Source organism: Argopecten irradians, chromosome 8 (genome assembly GCF_041381155.1).
Source record: "Argopecten irradians isolate NY chromosome 8, Ai_NY, whole genome shotgun sequence".
NCBI lineage: Eukaryota > Metazoa > Mollusca > Bivalvia > Pectinida > Pectinidae > Argopecten > Argopecten irradians.
The window spans coordinates 28,299,751-28,321,015 of NC_091141.1; the positions used below are offsets into that span (position 1 = coordinate 28,299,751).

Below are 21,265 nucleotides of genomic sequence, written 5' to 3' on the forward strand. Positions count from 1 at the left end.
AACATTACGATACATACTCGGCACAGTAAGAAAAACTTTTTATAATACCACTATGAAAAGACAGACTCCCTCCTCATTACATAATTTAACACTATGTACAATATATACAGAATAGACATTCGTCAGCTCGATAACTAAACCGTATTATATAATGTAGCACTATGCACAATACGAGTGCCTTCTCAAGAGAGATAGTACGTTATTCAACACTATGTACACATCATACAGATTGACCCGTCATATTCACTTGACTTCATGTACTTCACACAAAGATATATAGAATCACTCGTCATGTGAGAGACAGAACCTTATTTAACACTTAAGAAAAGACACAAGAAATATATAAAAAAAAAACAAAGGAAGAAAATAAATAGAATAACTCAAATTCTAAAAGAACAAAAGGTTCACGAATGTTCAATTTCAAAACCCTGGCAGATTCTAAAGCTTTTATCTTGTACACGTGGCGTTGGAACTTCGGAAACATCTCACGGATTGATCGACATAAAACATTTGAAAATCAAGTGACTTAGAGAAGTCGACATTACTCTTAAGTAGATACACTATTCTTTAAGAAGGAAACACAGTCAAATAGAGCTATATAAAGAGAACGGGTCTAAACGGACGGTATTGATTTATCAAACACTTCCAAATCTAAAAACAACAATGCAAGATAAAAACGGTTGGTATTGCGTCAATAAAAAAGCATTCATAATCTTCAGAAAATTAAACCATCCATGAGCTGCATGTTCGAACCCTTAAATCACATCCATTCTTTTATAGATAGTTTGTATACAGACTATCATTTAAATCACTGATGAGTGCTAAGCAGTGAAAAGTTTCGATGCATCTCAACCAGAGGACTGAACCCAAAGCTGTCGCGGGGACGACCGCTCATGATCATATTCAGCCAAGCAAAGGAAGAAATAGGCGGACGAATATCCTTTAGAAGCACACATCTAAATTTATTTGCAATTTATATCATGCAATGCGTAGTACATGTTAGGTATAGGTCTCACGCACTTTCTACAGGATATGCTCTGTCGGATAATCTCATAACCATTAAACGAATAATGCGAGAGTCACATACCCTACGTTCGCACATTCGTCAAATTTATTTCCTAGCATAGGAATTTTGTTCCGCCATTTTAACTTGATTCTCATATCGATATTAAACACTTGACTTATAAACAGAATGCCACCATGATATTGGAGTGAAAAGACAAATCGACGTCTAAAACTTCAAGATAAATGTAAACATCAGTGGACTGTTTCAGATCGGTTGATATAGTGTTATAAAATGAAATGTGATCCAAAATCGACATATCACTATATTTCTTGAAGTCTATATTGTATATGTCACCAGGTAGGTATAACACAGTATGGACCTACACCGGGACATGACCTGGAGTAATCTGAATCATTTACTTGTGGTAGTGTGTATTGTCTACATTGTTTTATATAAACAACCTTAACACAGTTCTAAAATTTATAAACATTGTGCATTCTTAAATGATATAAAACACGAAAGAGAACATGTTCCAGAAGGCAGATCTATGTTACTTAGTATGTTTGATTTACCACTGCTCTGAGAAACCTACACATCAAACACCAGCTACTTATCATAACATCTCAGAAAGTACAAGCGTCAAACAGCTTCGATTAAATCAGACGAGAATCGACGAATCCTAAACATCTTTATCTTTACAAATCATAAGATAATGAGTCTTTGAAGTGTAAATTACTAGACTGCACTGGCTATATATTTCCCACTTGTACTTGTTGACCTTTACGTATGATAACAAAAGGCATGATCTGTCTCCCTATAGCCTTTTAGTGTATTGGAAATCAACTTTGAAGTTGATTAACGGTTTGTAGGATTAAATCTATAACTGGAACTCCGATATTTTTTCATGATATACATACAACATCGAACTATCCGCTTCATAAAATTTGATAGATGTAGGAAATAATGAAAACTACACTTTTGTTGTGGGAAAAACGCTTCCATTTGATTCTAAAGCACATCACAACTGACAAAAATCATACTTAGGGCGGGAGTGTATCTAGGTTTAGTCTGTAATTCAATTCTTATGATGTTCCAACATAAAACCACAAGTCCTCCACTTCTGGTGGGTTGCGAGTTCGAATCCCATTCGGGCCTACTGCCAGGTATTACCGCTGGTCGGTGGTTTTGCACAGGTTACTTCGGTTTTCATCCACCAACAAACCTTGTACGTTTTAAAGTGACCCTTGTTGGCTGTCAATGGAATGTTGAACTGATAAAAACCAAACTGAAACCAAACTAAACTTTGGTGAAATTGGTCGCACTTGACTTTGATAATCTTTTGTAAGTTCACACCAAACACCAATTATACACTATTACAAAATAAAACATGTGTCATGCGTCAGTGATGAAAGGATGGTTGGAGTAACTATGACAGAAAAGAATCGTTTGTGAGCCGTTTTCGATATTATAACGAGGTGAATCGTTAGAAGGTTAAATCCAATCTTCAATTATTGTGTTTATGATAAAACTGGCACGTTCAACCATGTAGGTCATGCATATCGTAAGGTCCATGTTTAATGGCAATACGTAACGTAATAGGTAATAATGACGTCATAATCAAAATATGACGTCTCATCATTGATACGGTTGACGGAAAGGTCAAATAAAAAGTATGATTTTGCCACTCTTAAACGAAATTGAAAGTTGTGTATATATTTCCATAAGCATTAGTTATGTGATAAATAGAATCTTACATTTGTGACTACGTAATTTGAAATTCATTAACCTCGTTGAGTATTTCGATACTAAACTCGCCTAAATGTTCGTGCCATATAATATTATTTGATCGTTTTAATAGATTTCACATTACATGTAGTCACTCTTGTACGATCCTCTATATCTTTGAATACTCAAGTATTCACAGCCTCAACATTGGATCTTTTATGCTAATAGTGACTAGTGACCTAATGTGAGTGACTTTAGTGGCAGTTGTAACTTCGGCGGAAGTAGCCATGATCATGATGTCATAAGATGCTATATAATGGATACTATAATTGCACACCAGTCAATATTTGGGAGCACAACGGGTGATTGATCATTGCTATCCGGCTTGTGTAACTAAGTCCAATGGGACAGCCTATATTGTTCCCTGAAAGTTTTAATGCCAGAGCAGTTCATTTTAAAATTTCAAGGGTGAATAACCTCCGTGTGTTCTTCGTTTTCTTTTTAGAACATATTTAGCCAAAGTCAAATTAACTCTTATTCCCGTATAATGTGGTGTAAAATTAATGTTAAAAATTGCGATGTTGTAATTACATGTTTCGATATTAGCATTCATAAATACACTCTTCACTACCCCGGTATAATATTTATAATCCTTATTAAATTACCCTTTCTATAGACTTTTCACATCTTTAATTATTTGTGGCTTGTAGAACATTATTCTCTGTACTTCCCATAGGTTTATTCTCTTTTCAGCAAGACATTACCCTACTTAATATTCCCCACACACCAGTAAAATATTAAGAAATCTAATGGACTCACCGATTACTACTGGGATCAATATAAATCTTTTACTTGTTTATAAGACACAGTTATAGCTTTCAAATAAGGTCACTGCACAGATTTATTAACCTGAGAAAAAGATATAAAGAATGACGTAGTCCGAAGTCAATATCAATATTTCCTCAGGTCGATAAATCTAGGAATGGATGACCATATCTTATTGACCATATTTGTATATTTTTTTTATTCCCAATGTCGGATTTTTTCCATAGAAGAATCTTGAAAGGTTTGACACTTTTAAGAATAATTTATTAATTTCCAAAAACCGAAGATCATGAGCGATTTACATATAGTGAACGTATACAATCATTCGTACTCTTGCCATATACGTCTTGTTCACCTTACAACGTTGGATACACATTTACGTCGTTGAAACGGAAGCTACATTGGTCGGTTGTATCTCGCTAACCTTCCTCGCGTTTCCAAATTTAGATGTATTTTACGCGTAAAAAGTTAATATCGTTTCTTTTATCAACCGTTATCGACTATTCTCTAAATCAACTGCGAAACTGATCTGTACATACGTCTCTTTACTTGGATGAATACTAACGGCGACAACGAGAGGAATGCGGCATCCTTGGTCATGTTTTGTGATATAAACTATATATCATGCCAAAGGAAATGCTTTAAACAGCTTGATTAGCATATTAAAAGAAAAGATATTGCACGTATTTGAAGTATTACCTTTTGACATTAGTTTGCGTAAAAGTTTATATTTCGTCTGCCCATAAGAAAATAAGAAAAAAATCACTCAAATTCATCAAAATCACACAATAAAAGAAATGTAAAATTTAACAAACACTTTCCAATATAACTATGGCAACGGAGAAGTGAAAAATGAAATATTTCACCAAATGTATCTTGGTTAACGTTATTTACTGAAAGCCCTCATAGTGAATGAAAAGTCAGTCATTGTTTGTGCAGTCTAGAGACGACATTTTGCTCTCTATGGACAATGCATCTCTAAAAACGAAATCCACATTGAAATTGAATAACAATGGCAGCCGTCTGGCGTCAATTCTTAATTGCTATCTATAAATAGAATGGTTACAACGAGTATTTTCCTTACCGATAAACAGATAGCGCGACACCGTCTTGCTCATAGAACTGGGTGATTTCAGTAACCCTTAATTGACAATAGCTAACATTTAGTGTGGATATCGGTGTTGAATGTCACTTTCATAATAACACTTGTTTTAAATACTGTAATCAGCACCGTGTCTTAGGAGGACGCCATTTTGTTTTGATGGGGATTACTTCCAACGCAAAACAGTTCCAAAGCATTATGAGTTGAAATATTTAGACGAAGAATTCTCCTGTCCGTGATATTTTTGTATAGAACTGACACAACTGTTCATGCCAGTATAAACATATATCAGTGATGTATGGACACCGATATGTTCGATATCTGTGTAAAACATCCAAGCACAATTACACCCTCACACACCTCTAATAAGCTATGCACATGCTTAATAATAATCAACCATGATACACTACATAAGGACAATACTAAACATAAAAACAAGTAATGATATTCTATTATTGTCTTAATTATAAGTAGTTTCACTTTAGCATCACTGTATGTCAATGTGAAAACAAAATGTTCTAAAACTACATGCCTGTTATAAATTATTGGATTATATCTAAGGCTAAATTAATCATGAAAGTATACATCCCCCCCCCCCATCCCCCCACCCTCCTTTTTGTGAAAAGTGTTCTGAAACATATTACAAGCCTTTAGGAAACTGGTATGTATATTACCTAAGATAGATAGAAAAAAACTGATCTCAGAGATGTATTGTAATTAACGTTCTCAGGGGGCCTGTCAATCAGTTCCCGTGAACATGGAATTACTATCGAATCCTTTTTGACCTTGCTCTTGCGTTTTTGTACGTTTCTGTCTATCATCCAAATGAGATAAATCCAAGTATTTCTTCTTTCCATCGTCAATCATCGTAAAATCCGGTCCTGTTCAAGTTTTGTACCAATTTAACAGAAAATATCAAGGATTTAACACCAAAAGTCTAAATCTATTTTCCCACAGTACATTCATAAAAACCATTGATATACCTTCGTTGGTGGCTTCAGCACTGAAATATATTCCATCAGCTGATAGGTTGTTGATTGCTACAGCTGAGTGATGAACATGGTGAGGTTTAGTTACTTAGACATGGCACGTAGTTACATTGACATCCAACAAAGAAAAAGAGATGAATATGGCTATGTTTTCATAAAGGAGTCTGTATTATTTTACAATCTGCCGTGATTTAATTTTTATAACATTTTATACCTACCCAGCTACGATATCGAGTTATAAAGTGGTGGGGAGGGGCTTATGTTTATTTTGTAATCCACCATCAACCCGTATGTCTGCTTGTCTGCATTTTGCCTACATATTGTTTTCAAAACAAGTGATTTTATTTCGTTTATCTGCATCGCATTGTAAGAAATCATGTGTACATATTTGATATTGGGTTTAATTGAATTAAGGGAGGCATCTATTGGTTGCAATGGTAGGCAAAACAGAAATAAACACTTAATATATAAATAAACATTTTAAAAAGGAAGACTTTTCTCTTGATATTCATAGTAACAATTACAATACCTCTCTGACTGTGCAAAACTCATCTAGGTAACTTACTAATGTTGATATTCATTAAACGATATCATAGAATATTTTAATTAGCCTTAATTAGACACAATTAGAATTGGTCGTCACTGTGCTTGATCGATCTTATTTTAGAGATAGATTTCAATAACAAAAATAGGTATTAAGCTTGAACATACTGAATCGCTGTATGCAAATAATGAATGTTTGAAATTTGGTAAATGTAACCTGGATTTTTATACAGTACAAAAACAACCCAGAACGCATGTAATTTGAGTTTTAGCGGCTAAGGGATACTCTTGTTAATCAGTTAACGTACGGTAGCATGAATGCGGCCGCCGCTGTCATCGTTACCGATCACGTTCGTTGTATACGAACGCTCGGTGTTAGTTGGATTTGGGCCACTAAAATGAATTTTAATTTTAATTTTAATTCATTCATTATCATCATAATTATTTATCGGACAACCTCCAATATGTTTACCCGAGAAATGATCTGAAATTTCCACACCATGAAAGTAAATACCCACGAATTTTTCATGTTTCATGCCTAATTTTGGAAGGCGGCATCAAACTGGTATTGATGGGTTTGTAATGGTGCCATAATAACATGTACAGTGACCAGATGTCGAATTCCTTTTTGGCTGATCATGTCCGATACGATATGGCTCGTCCAAAGGCAAAGTGACCATTACCAATACTAAAACCCTCAGCCGCGCTAAAGCCCTTGGTGGTTAATCTACTTTTTATCATGCTTCACAGTAAGAGATACCACCGCAAATGGAAAAAAAGATGTCAAACTTTCCCTGTATACGTTGTCTGGAATGTAACCATACCATGATTCAGATAAAGCAGGATGTATATATGTAAGGTAATTTGTCTAGTGACAGACGTATATGTCTAAAATAAGTAGACTTGTGTTGAATACATTTTGTTGTTATTACTATATATCTTTGAGGGTATGTTTCGCACAGTCAGTCTGTAACGCTACTCCGCCATGTTTAGATTCTCCGCTAGGTTTTGACGCTGATATCTTCGACGCAACGTCTGATTGAAATGAATGAGATACACAGGGATGCGCAATGCATTATGTTTTATGTCACGGAAAACTACTTCTGTCATAACATAATTTGATAGCAGTGTTAAATACTTGATATTGAAAACTCAAGTTGCTTGTGATTTAAACGAAATCATAAAACTGCCAAGTTTTCTAATATTAGCGAACGTTTACACCTGTGGGGAACGTCGTTTGCCAAGTCAATCTTATTATAGATGAAATAGACTTAACAGCCGATCATCAGGTCCTGTTGTTTGGAATTTGTTTAATGCATGTCGGCGATAACACTATTGGAGTATAAATACTGATATCATTGAGATTAAACAAAATGAGAGCATCGCAGTTTGCCATGATTTACTGATAACAATAATTCAGCATTATCTAAATTGAAATATGAAACATCGTTTACATATATATATATATATGTAGATGAGATTATAAAGAAAGTAAAAAAGGATATATAATGGAGTTCTGAATAGGAAATCAGGTCTTGTTGTTTTGGTACCGTTTCCTAATATCAACGTGATATTACAGTGTTTCTTTATTTCTAATACGCAGACACAAACTTTAATTATCGGATTCATCCAAATGCAGTTTTCAATGTCATAATAAACCAAGGAAAAATGGCTTATTTTTACATTATAAATATATCACACATAATATATTAATCTTGACGGAGAATAATAACTACAACGTTGTAACCATTAATTCGTTCTAAGCATATTCGTTATAAACGTGTTTTACTGTATATTGTTATTAACCATTTTACTTGTGAAACACCAAAGATTCAATTATCATAGTAATTTACTTTATATGCGTACTATCGTTTATTTGCAATACCGCTCCATACAACGTTCAATGATAACGATAATCATAAAAGCGATTGGTGTGGTTAAATTTGGTGTAACACTCACGTAAGAGTTATCATTCGATAGTGCGCTGTTGTGAAATCTGACTTATATTGATAAACAGAATGAGAAGCGTTAAAGTGTAGTGAAAAACCCATTCAACAAAGATAGGAATTTAAATAGAAAACAAAACTCAAATCTACACACAAGTAAATAAGTATGAATGCCCAATGGATCACCAGGTTCAGAAACTATTATGTACGGTTTTCACATTTCAACCATCTTATATAATTCATTTGCTTTATGCAAATAAGAACAAAATCTATGCACTTTATATAGAACTATACGATGGTTTTAATTACACAGACACGACGAAAACATTTTGCTTCATTTTTTGTGTTTTGTAATTTAGGGGTGAGGTGCGTTGTATAAAATTTACGTTAATGCATTTAGGCCTTTTGGCCTGTTGGATTACGTTTAACATATACTAAGTAATAAAATGGTATGCTATCGATGATAAAGCGATACAATTATTTTTTCATGTATTGATCTTGAAATCCAATAAGTTAGAATACAGTTGTGAACGCCTTTTATCCAATTAACGCATACACCTTGACCATTTACTATTACTACCTCAGATTATGTCTGTGCATTTCAGCGAGTCTCCATGACTACAAAAAGTTGATAGTAATCCATTCCCTTAAAATGTTTACTCGCATCCATAGCAACGCCTTTAGAAAACTCGCATATGAAACGCTGCAAAATAAACAAGAACATGCATAATGTTTTGTCTAGACAAACTTGTGGCCTTGATTTGATTTTAAACTTAAAAGTTATCTGTAGTCTTACATTTCTGTTCTATTGTTTAAAATCTGATAAATTCGCTCTTGTTACGGCAGATTGAATTAGCTTCTGAGACTGCGCTCTTGGGGATAGGTAAGTGATTGTATCAGGAATGTTAATTATATATATAACATCGCAGGTTTTAATGTCTTGTAAACAGGTGTCCGGTCATAAACGACCAATATGTTGCTGTATAATTTGCTTTTACGAATCTTCAGTTTTATCTATGGGATCTCCAGCATATTTTAGTAGCACGTGCTCTGGAGCACATGTTGTGTTATGGTATCGGCTGAAACAGTTCAGTCTTGAACTTCTCGTTGAAGTTAGAAGTGTAACAAACCTTGTTAATATGGAAACATTAACATGCAACGCTATTTAGTGAATTATTGCTGCAGAAATACAATCTAATGCCTAAGGCCTTCAGCGCGGAATTGAACCCATTACATAGGTATGTAATCATAACTAAGATAAAACGTTATTCTATTATTGTATATAATTGCACTTCAATAATAAGGAGTTTTTCCTATTCATATTGTAACATGAAAGAGATGATTTGTTTTTAGTTATCATTTTGTACCTTATTTTTTTTTTACGATAACACACTCTATTACAGAAGGTTTAAGGTATTTGGAGTATTTAGATATCCTAGTGTTTAATCTTGGTTTATTTTTGGAAGATAACCCGCACGTCTGACCCCGTGCTGAGAAGTAGGTCGTTTAGGATTATAAACCTAATTATTGTACATCACATAAGATATAATTCCATGGCAACCTTTAAAACAGTCCATCGCTTATCAACACAGCATTCAAGCATTGTGCGTTGACCGCTGAGTATTTCGCACGTAGCGTTGAATGGTTAACATTTTCATTCATAAAACCTTTATTTATGCGTATAGTTATACAGTGTTAACTGCACGTCATTTTGATACGCCTTTCATTTGATAAACAACTGCATAAGCCTTCGGCAGTCGCAACTTATTATAGCGACTGACCAAAGTTAATCAGTATGTTATATATGTATTCATTGTTTATGTTTTTGTGAACGTTGGTGACCGTCCTTAGTGTGTAATTTCGTTTGTTCATGCTTTTTAGTGTTTTAACAAAGGAGCAGATCACCTTGAACATTCGACGATATTTTGCCCATACTGTTAGAATTACTTCTTTTCCCTACATAGTTATATGCAGATATACATATTATCTAATACGTAACGAGCATTTCCATTTAGTTTATGGTCATAGGTGAACTATTCAAATTAAACTGTCTAAGTTTATTATCATTGTTGAATTAAGAGAAGATGGTGTTTTAAAATAATATGTATACAACTTTAACGCTAAGTAGTTGGACGTTTGGAATTAGGGACATGTTTGGTTGTGTGATTATAACGGACAAAATGACGTCACCTATGACTGACTGACAAAACAATGTGGCATTGTCTTAGAGAAGGATTCTCTCAAGAATTTCTGTATTTCCCTGGTTGAAAGTAATTATAATAACTAACAACTAACATGAAAACATTGTTATGCTTAAGACAAAATTTACAGCGTAATGTCGTCATAAATCCCTTCGCTGTTTATTTAGAGTGCAATCTGATTTTGGTATTTCAATACGACATGTATGTCAAACATACAGGTACTAAAATGAAACGCTTAGATAAAGAAGAATTATAACGAACTGGTTCAGATACTCTGCATATGTGTTAAACAAATACTGTTTTAGTTGCTTGTGGTCGTGGATTAATCAAAAGTTGCGGGATGTATCAACTTGTGATTTTCGCTACAAAAATCATAGTTTAAGATATTCCTTGTTATTTGTTATATAAACGACGCCACACAGAAGATACGAGAAAATTATACCCCAGTTAAAATGTTCCAAAGTGTAAATCACATAATTTTACACCCGCGAATTTCTGTTATTTTGAATCCATATGGTAAACATTCTTTTAGTGTTAATTTAACAAAAACCCACTGGTTTAGTTATCTTATTTGATGCGAATGCACCTTAAACTCCTACAACATGTACTGACGATTAAAGGAGATTATACTTTGTCAGAAGTTGGTTCGGTTTACACGTATTTAAAGAAGAGTTATCTGAGAGATGGAATAGGTTTTGGATCGCTGTCGGGATTTTAGAAGTTCTAACACGTATGCATATAAATACTTTACTAGGTCAATGTAGATTAACTTTACCTATTCTTTCGTCTGGATTTTTAAACAACGAATATAAACCGAAGTCTGTTTTATAAAACGGTTTACATTCTCTGGGTAATATAAACGATATAGTACAGTATTTGAACCGTAATCTGTTTTATTGCGTTTTAAGATGTACTGAGTCACTATTTTATTGGTGTTTCTGTTGTTATCTTTAAACATGTGTTTATCATGTCCGGTTAGTTTATATTTAGGTTAGTTTATGAGCAGTTACCGGTAGGCTTTTTACCGACCATCAAAATCATCGAAATTTAATTGTTTCACAATTTTACTAATCATAGTTATAATAATGTTTGAAAAAACGGCGAAATGAATCTCATCTCCAAAAACATAAGTAAGGTAGGAAAACGCAAAAAATAACTCCCTACGAAAATGAATTGGTTTACAGTATAGACAAACTAACACTTAAGTTCACTAGATGTACACGTGATGATTCCTTGTGTGTTTGGGGGGGGCAATACGCCAAGTATGTTTGTCATGTTGACAAACCTCGACATTTTCTTTAAAATGTGTAATATATGACAATGTTAGAGCCATTGCTATACAACCTTAATGCTATATTACATCTAAATGAATTAAGCTCTGAAAATCATTCAAAGGCCTGTGCAAACATTTATGACGCTTTATTTACATATGCACTGTGATAGTTCTTGTTTTTTATGCTTTGTGTAAATTTGAATGAAAACATTACTAAAAAAATCACTTTATTGTTTCTAACGGCATTGTTAAAATGTGAAATGAAAACGTAAACCACAACTTGACTTCCTCGTTTGACCACGACTATGGGTACTTATTTCACATCACTATAGACATTAATACCATCAATAGTTTTGACGGTACTGCCTAAATTATTTTTTGTAGCTTTTATTTAACTTTTATTGTATTGTATTTCTCAAAATGTTGATAACTATTGGTGGTGAATAACATATCAAAAGCTATTCTTAATTAGTGAGTATGAAAAGTACGGTACATATAACTTTAAAATCAGATGCCAGTACGATACGAACGTGTGTTATATATTAATCACCAGCTACATTGAGATACAGATTACATTCAGTACAAAATAATAGCACAAATATTATCACTGGGCGTGTTTAATTTACCTACATGTATACAACAGATGGTACCAAAGCAATTAATTTGCCTTTCATGAACGGTTCTGTAATTTCATCAAAATAAACATCTGCACCTTCAAGAACTAAAAAATGTAAATGACATTTTTATTCGAAACAACGGTTTGTAACTAAAACGAACTGATTTCAACCAACATAATATTCAGAAGCCTACAAAAATAGCGCTCGAAATAACTTTAAAAAACATACCTGGTTTACAGGTAGGGTATTGTTTCATTGTGTTTGAACTGTTTTCAAGTTGATATAATTTGTATACAGATGAATATTGATGTTTTCGTCGATTAATATATTGTATATAGTACTTTGTCCAGTTTTCCAATGACACGACAAACTTTCCACACGTATTTTAAAATATCTATGTTTTCTATGATATAATGAAAATGCTTAGCATTTTATAACACATTTTTTTTCAATTATCTATATACTTCATGATATTACATTTTGTTAAACGTGATTTTTTATCTCAAAATGCAGCAAAGACATTATTTTGTTTTATCTTCGCTTTAACGTACTGCATACTTATTGTAATGTCGATTTGTTTCAAGGGAAACCACCTCTCTTATAGTTCAGATATCTATGTAATTTCATTCTACTTTCAAATTTATAAATTCCAATAAATCACTTGCAATATATCATAATTAACGCTAAATATAAAGCAATTCAAATAACACTCCAACATCTTCATCAAATATATATACAAACTTTTAAATTTGCAATATACGGCAAGTTTGCCTTGCTTCTGCCGTGGTAGCATCAAAATTAATATAAAACATGTGTTTAATGTGAACACTTCATATTAGAATTGTAAGATAGACATGCATGAGTACGGTTCTATGCCAACCCGCCATGAAGGTATTTGACTTTCACGAATTGCCGCTATCTCTCGCTGTAACTGTATGTATATGAACTCGGCTTCTCCTTCTATTTTTACGATTAATCTTGCAGAGAAATTCCCCGAGGATTTCGTATCACTATCGGATAGTAGTTCGTAATTAGATCTTTGATGCTTGGACTTGTGTAATCAGCTTAAAAGATGGCAAACGCCGTACACATGTGAGGAAATACAACATTGTTATTTTTGTATATATCTATTTTTTGTTTCAGACACACGGACATGGAAGGATACCATTTGCTAGCTAGAAGTTTATCAAACGCCATACCAAAAATTCTACTGGAGAATACAACTTACATAGTGTCTTGCTCACACGAACGATAACCAAGCAACTTCTGGGAAACTACAAAATTGTTCTGGTAACCGCATTTTCCTAGAAAAATGTACGGATTACTTTTGGAAGCTATAGTCGATTACATTGTCGATCATTATGGCGAAGAAACATGGGAACATATTCGAAAGACTGCAAACCTGCAGCAGACGACATTTGCAACACATCGCATTTACAGTGAGAATATCATAGAGACCTTAGCAAGGGCTGCGGCGGAGATTACAGGGGAAGACTTTGACGAGCTGATGGACGCATTTGGAGTAAGTTTTGTCGGATTCGTTGGCCAGTATGGATATGATAAAGTTCTGAAAGTTCTGGGACGCAACATGCGAGATTTTCTCAGCGGGCTTGATAACCTTCACGAGTACCTACGCTTCAGTTACCCAAAATTGAAACCGCCTTCATTTTTTGTCGAAAATGAAACACAGTCCGGTCTGACTTTGCACTACAGAAGCAAACGAAAAGGATTTGTTAACTATGTCCAGGGACAGATTCGGCAGGTTGGCCGCCTGTTTTACAACACGAAGATAACCATTAACGTTACAAGTGAATCGTGCATAGGCGATCTTACTCACGTCGTCATGCGACTAACGTTCGACAACACTGCCTACATCAAAATGTTTAGAAACATCGACCATATAACGGAATCTCTACCACTGAGGTCGGATGTATTCTTTGAATTATTCCCATTCCATATAGTCTTCAATCGGCAGCTGTTTGTCAAAAGCATCGGTGTGAGTCTAATGGCTGTCATGCCTTATATCAAAGGAAAATTGCTCAAAGAAAACTTTCAGTTAATACGGCCACTTGTGGAGTTGACTTGGGACAGCGTAAGTACAGACGAGGCTTGGGTATGATTTTATTTAACCTACAATACCTACAATAACAATAATAAAACACAAAAGAGCTATTTGAGATTATCACCAGAGAACCTTTCCTTAGTGAAAGTATGTATAAATCAATGTCATCAGTTGTGAAACCAAACTACTGCATGACAAATTGAGTTTAAATCGCTTAACGATTTATTTTGGTTTTTAATCGCATACTATCAATATGTTCATGCTTAGCAAAACTACTTACTAAAAGAAGCCATACGGGTGTATCTATAATATCCATTATCAAATATTTGTGATGTAAAGCATTACACATCAAACAAGATAAATGGAAAAGAATTTTTAAAAAAGTAAAAGTCAAATATTATTATTTTTAAGAAGAAATGACGATAGATGAAGATGATAAATCAAACAACAATACCATGAAGCCGGTATTTTTGCAGGACGATGTTTTTCACAATTGAACGAATGTCATTGATTTTGTAACAGAAACTTAATATGTCATTAAATCAAAAATATTTTCATATTAAGATAACTATACTTTAATCCATTGAAATATTTTTTGGTTTAATTGAAAATACCAAATTTGCAATTCACGAAGATAACCGACTTTATGGTAAATTGTTCCATGTGAACATTATAATCAAAAAACGAAAATAGGGAGAATAGATAACATTTGTTTCTAATTGTCTTTCTAGCGTGACGTCATCGAATATCATGCTCTGTAGGCTGTGACATGAGCTATTCCTTTGAATGACCAATCACCATGTACAATCGATTTAAAATGTCTTTAAACAGGAATATTTGGTGCTGGAAATAATTAAACGATGTCAATGAGACAAAATGAATAACGCGCGTTATGACTATGTGTCTAATCCCCTCTTCTGTGTTACGGACAAGAATTTATAAGGGATATCCATTATAACACGTATGATCAGAATTTCATAGAATCTCTTAACGATAATTAGGACGAGTTGAGTTTTCTTTGAAAAAAAAACCAACTGAGCTGTGCTTAACATCTCGTGACGCTAATGTTATCACATCGTCCTCGCTAATTACTATATTGTATGCAATTTACATTTACTGGTCTTTTACAGCAGACTGAAGACAATAATAGTCGTTGTCGAAACTACACCCATAATAACCCAACAATTTCTGTTAAATTACCGTATTCTTATCTTAAACAACCTGACAAAATAGGCTTCAGAATGTCATTGAACGTTAGCCGTTGTTATTAAAATGAAAATTTAAAAAATAGAAGTGTTGATACCTGCCTATTGCATATAAAAATGACCGCCAACTTCCGCAGAAAGGACATCTGCAAAGGATGTGATACACAAACATTGTATCTCAACACGAATATTTTAAGGTGATGTTTACCTATTTAACACAGTCATGACTGTTGGTGTAGAAACATTAACATGTATGTTCTTTTCTTCAGATAATGGCGCATACCAACAATGTGTTTGAGATATCGTCAGAGGGTGGTACCATGAACCGGGGTGAAAACAAAAATATAGTGAAAAGAAAAGGTAAACATTAATATCAGTTTTGTGTCGCCTGCAACAAAAGGGCGACACTAAGGTATCAGTATGTCGGCGTCGGCGTCGGTGTCGGTGTCGGCTTCGGTGTTGGCGTCGGCATCCGGGAAACGGTTTCCGTGCGAAAACTTAATTATTTATTGTCTGATTTCAACCAAATTTGGTAAATTGTTTTTTTTTTAATTGCTTTATATCAATGAGATCTCGAATGGGTTCGATACTGGTCAAAATCAATCAATATTTGCAAGAGTTAAGGGACTTGATAACTCCACCTAAATATTTGCAATATTTTCAACTGTAATTAACTATTTTTTGTGATGCTGTGCAGGCGACACATCCACTTCCGTGGAATTCTTGTTATTTGATTTATATTTTCCCTAAAATATTTTTAATCGAAGATTTAGTTGCGGTCAGTAAGCGAAATCTAAGTCTATATTGCATTAATTATAAGGGAACAAGCAATTATATAAAAAAAAACTTCGAAATTATCCCTGTGTATACAAGTTTGAGCCGAGGATAAAATTTTAACTCGGCCACCGATTGGCCGGTTAATTGTGAATTTCAAAAAAAATGTGTTTGACAGGTAATTTTACCTAGAGAACAGTGATATGAATTTGGAAATTCAGATTGATAATAATGGATAGGTAAAATCATTAGAATTGCAGCATCTTTTGGTGCAAAATGCACCTTATTTCACAATGGCTACCCTGGCTGGAATGTGAACAGAAGGACCCAAACTTTTTTTTCTATCTAGTGTTATATGAGAACCTAGAATTTAGTTATAGAGCACAATAGCTAACTAATATTCAGCTATTTTAACGATACATTACATAACTTTAACAAACTTTAACACTGTGGTCTATGTAAAATGATTTAGTTGGTTACCAACTTTCTAGGTCAGCAGTCCTTTTTGCACAACATTAATAGGCCATTGTACATAATCAAACAAGTTCTTAAATAAGCTTACATAGCAACAAAGCTGTAAATACGCGATGGAATGATAAGCATTTGTAGATATTTCATGCATCAGAAAAATTAATTATGGTCCCAAAACTGCTAGGTTTATAATTATGAGTATAATATAAAACGGATGTTCGTACAAAAAAATATCGCTTAAACTTTTCCTTTGTAGATTGCGATGATCACACGCTTCGTTTGAAGGGACAAATGGTATTTATGCCCGAATGGGATTGTATATCATCTTCATGGGAACACCTGTGTGAGATGTTTTAAGTGACAAAATATGTAACAAAGTAGTATCCTTTTCTTTGTATTATAAGTACCAATTCTGCAAAATCTGTAAAACGAAAATAGCAAAAAAAAAATTAACATTAATGTAACTATTTAGCTTGATTTGATTGGGTTTTGAACATATTTTATTTTTAAATTTTTGTGAGTTTGCAAACAGTTTTGTTTTTTCATAACTATTTCATGAATGGTAATATCAATCAACCTTAAAGTGAACAGTCGGGCAAGGATGGCTAAATTCGGTAAAAATGGTGTGAATGTATCCAGTATAATTTCTTATGAAATGGAAAAATAAAATCTCTTGTCAAAATCTGTCTGCGTACGAAGAAATTAATTTAAAGTATGGAAATTCTAAAACGTCCTCCTGGCTCACTATGCCCGTGGTTACATTTCCACGCAGCCTCGCTTTCAATGCTTTCAACTTTACTTTAATGGTCAGAACTGGGAAACTAAGCAGAACTTGGCCGTCGTATTAATATGCGAGAACTTTTGGAAGGCTAATGAACGCATTTAGACTGGTTTTCTTTGCCCAACTATTCACTTTAAGATTCAGAATTGAAGGTCAAGGATTATCGACTGGGATATTTGCTTGCTAATAGTGTTCTTAAACGAAGTGGTAATCAAATGTAATGCATATACGTAGACCCATAAACTTGGGTATTAATCATAATCCGATGTAAATCGATTGTCGATCTTCGTGGTGTTCGTTTACAGAGCAAACATAAACAAAAAAGACTTCCCTGTGAATTTCATCAACTCGTAAAATTGTGTTCATTACTCATGTGTTAAGCATTTAAAACCTTATAAGGTCAGTTATCTACCTTAATAGAAACCGCTGCGGATTAGACAACTGCTCCCGATCCGGAATGGCAAACTAACTAGCTATGATTTATTAGATTATAAATCCCGTGCTTTTTCTGTCGATTGAGAAATGTATTTGTCCGAAAGAGAAGAGTGTACAGTGATTGTATTTGACTTGTTTTGTATCATGCATGTTTCAGAACGATGTCGTGATATTAGAAGTGATTAATATTCGTTACTATTTCCTTGTTGTCTTGGGAACGACGGTTTATACAGGAAAACATTTCTAAGTAAATTATTAGCTAATGGTTCAAAATACATAAGCCTGGGTTTGGTACGGAAGTGGCTTTTAAGGTGGGCTGTTGATATTGTTGTAATCTTTGTTTCAAAAACACCCTACCTCAAACTTTTGTATACGATTCTGTGTGGTAAAGTCACATATAACATAATGCAATTCCGTTGCTCATTTAAAGATATATTAAGCGTTCAGTTTGCGAAACTTTCGACTAAAATTCAGGCGATATTCCGACTATGACATTATGACATTTGTACATCAAGTAGTTGGAAATTACTGATACATCATTATTATTTAGGGTAACATTATAGAGAGGTATAACTGGAACTTCTGGACAGTGGTTAAGATGCCTTGACATATTACCACAAGCCTCCACCTCTGGGTCGCGAGTTCGAGAATCACATGTGAGGCAGTGTTCATGTACCGACGTTTGGTCGGTGGTTTTTCTCCGGATTCTCTGGCTTTCCTCCTCCCACAAATCTGGCGCTTCCCTACATGATCCTGGCTGTTCATATGACGTTACCACTTCTCAATCTGACCACTCTTTGGCTCTACCGGGTAACACAACAATGATATGGCATCTTAATTAGAGGACCTAATGACACTTTAGATTTAAAAAAAAAATAATTTTGACGATGAAGTTCATCAAACGAAGGTTATTGTAGTGTAGTGTTATTAAATGTTAAGGCGCACAAAAATAAAATTTGAAAAACATGCGTAGAATAAACACTCGTTTATGATCTGAAATTCATTTTCAATCAGGATGGAAAATCTTGAGGCCATGGACAGGGCAGGTCTATATATCAACGATTTAAGCATGCACGACTCCAGCCGAGACTTAGTTTTGGCGGGAACTCAGCAATCAGCAGAGCTCAAACTTGCCCTTGACCAGGTTAGAGTTGTTTATATAAGATTCGAAAATATTGATGCTTAAACCGCTAATACGTTATACCAAAATGTATCCTTAATGTCTTTGTGTTGTGACAAATTTGAAGTTGATGTTGACGCTTTGTCATACATCTACTTTGTTGCCATGTGTTAAATGAAGTATTTCACTCTTTGATGGTGAGTTCGTTTTGGTATCAACTCGAAAGGCCCTGAAGCTGATATACAATTCATTTTGTTTTGTAAGAAGTCATGAAAGTTTTTTTTTTTTTACAAAAATACATCTGATGATGATTCTCTTTCGGCAATATATAATTAACTGTTATATATTGCATGCGTTATGCAATACTGCATGCATATCTAATTTTGTACTGATGGGTCATTGATCGAAAGACAATAAAAGTATTATATTGAATTAAGTATAACGTACAGCCTATATCACGTCAATTAACATTCAATTTATCTTGATTTTTAGGAGCAACAAAAGAGTAAAATATTAGAGGAAAGTATGCAGAAACTTGACGAGGAGATGAAGAGGACGGATTCTCTACTCTACCAGATGATCCCCAAACCTGTAGCAGACCGACTGCGTAGTGGCGAGGAATCGATCAGCACATGCGAGGTTTGTATAATCTCTTTGGTTTTATTGGTTTAACGTCGTATAAACAGCCAAGGTCATGTCAGGACATGCCAGGTTTGTTGGTGGAGGAAAGGCGTAGTACCCGGAGAAAAAACACAAGCCAGCGGTCAGTACCTGGCAATTGCCCTACATAAGATTCGAACCCGAAACCCAGAGGTGGAGGGCTTATATTAATATGTCGAGACATCTTAACCATTCGGTCAGTGCGGCCCCTTATACATCTCAACGCATACTTGGTTTGTAAGGGCTGTGTGTGTGAGCCCTATATAAATCCCCCTGTACGTCAATCTCTCGATCTGTCTGTTTACAATTCTATTCCAGAAATTCTTATCAGAGTTACTTTCTTTAGTTTACTCCGTCAGTACTGACGGAGTGAAAAACAAAGGAAAGTAAATCTGTCAAATCATAATACAAAGATAGCAGTAGGACTGTTGGTTTTTGAGCCACGTTATAATTGCTGATAGGACGTAAATGCGAAATGATGTTTTCATTTTTTCTTGCGAAATTCAAGATGGCCAACAACAATGACGTCATAAATGAACACAAAAAAATAACATTGTGCGAATGCAATAAAAATGACACACTGGGACATTGCATATCATGTTGTAACCTATTAAAATAAAATGAGCGTTTACACTTCAAATTTATTTCTAAATCCTTCCTTTTTAAATGCCAGAAAACAATATACGTGTATTCATGAAAGTATCACAAAGGCTGACTTTTCCATATATCTATTAATAGTTAATCAATATCTTATTACTATAATCAACTAATTCCAATAGTGACTAAAATGCCATATCTTAGTTTCATGATAACACTTCACAATTTTCACTTACAATAAAATGTTTTCTAATTCATTTGAGTCATACGAGAAAATAGGCTTTTTAGTATTGTATTAAGAGAACAACCAACTAAATAATTTTACGTAGACGCTCGCATGTTGAATTTGCCTCTGTTTAGTTGGCATTCATATTGGCTATGAATGCCAACTGAAAGACGTTCAATGCTTATATTTACATTTGGTTACAATTTTATGATAAAATATCAAGGGATTTTGCATCTATTATGAAATAATCATTCGTTGTCGTCATGGATGAAACAGCCATTTGAACAGCCGGCTTCCGTGAGCGTTGGCACGACAATTGTGACGTCACAATGATAATGACGTCAAAATAACCGCTTGAAGTTCATTGTCTATATGACTGCCAACTGCGCTTGGTAAGGTTACATAGTGGGACTGCAGTGAAAATGTAAATATTCTTCAATACACAGGGGCCATTTCGAAGGTCTTTTTTTCATTTAGTTGATTGTTCCCTATAACGAATACTTTTTTCTTCCTCAGGTATTTGACTGTCTGACTATCGTGTTCAGTGACGTGGTTGGGTTTACAGCCATTTGTAGTCAAATTTCCCCGATGGACGTCGTCTCCATGTTAAACGCCATGTACACCAAGTTTGATAACCTCAGCGAGCTACACAAAGTTTACAAGGTAAATATAGAAACCTCAGGAGCTGCGCACACTGTACACAAGGT

At 34.3% G+C, this 21,265-nt stretch overlaps 1 protein-coding gene across 1 annotated transcript in view; it reads left to right on the top strand.

The window, feature by feature from the left end:
* Positions 1-21,265, top strand: part of LOC138330051 (soluble guanylate cyclase gcy-31-like) — a 39,846-nt gene that overhangs the window by 5,605 nt on the left and 12,976 nt on the right. Inside the window, 7 exon segments of the mRNA XM_069277427.1 lie at positions 13,371-14,319; positions 15,764-15,854; positions 16,996-17,057; positions 17,060-17,082; positions 18,970-19,099; positions 19,568-19,714; positions 21,075-21,221. Of these exon segments, the coding sequence (XP_069133528.1) occupies positions 13,540-14,319; positions 15,764-15,854; positions 16,996-17,057; positions 17,060-17,082; positions 18,970-19,099; positions 19,568-19,714; positions 21,075-21,221 (1,380 nt within the window). The 5' untranslated portion in view covers positions 13,371-13,539.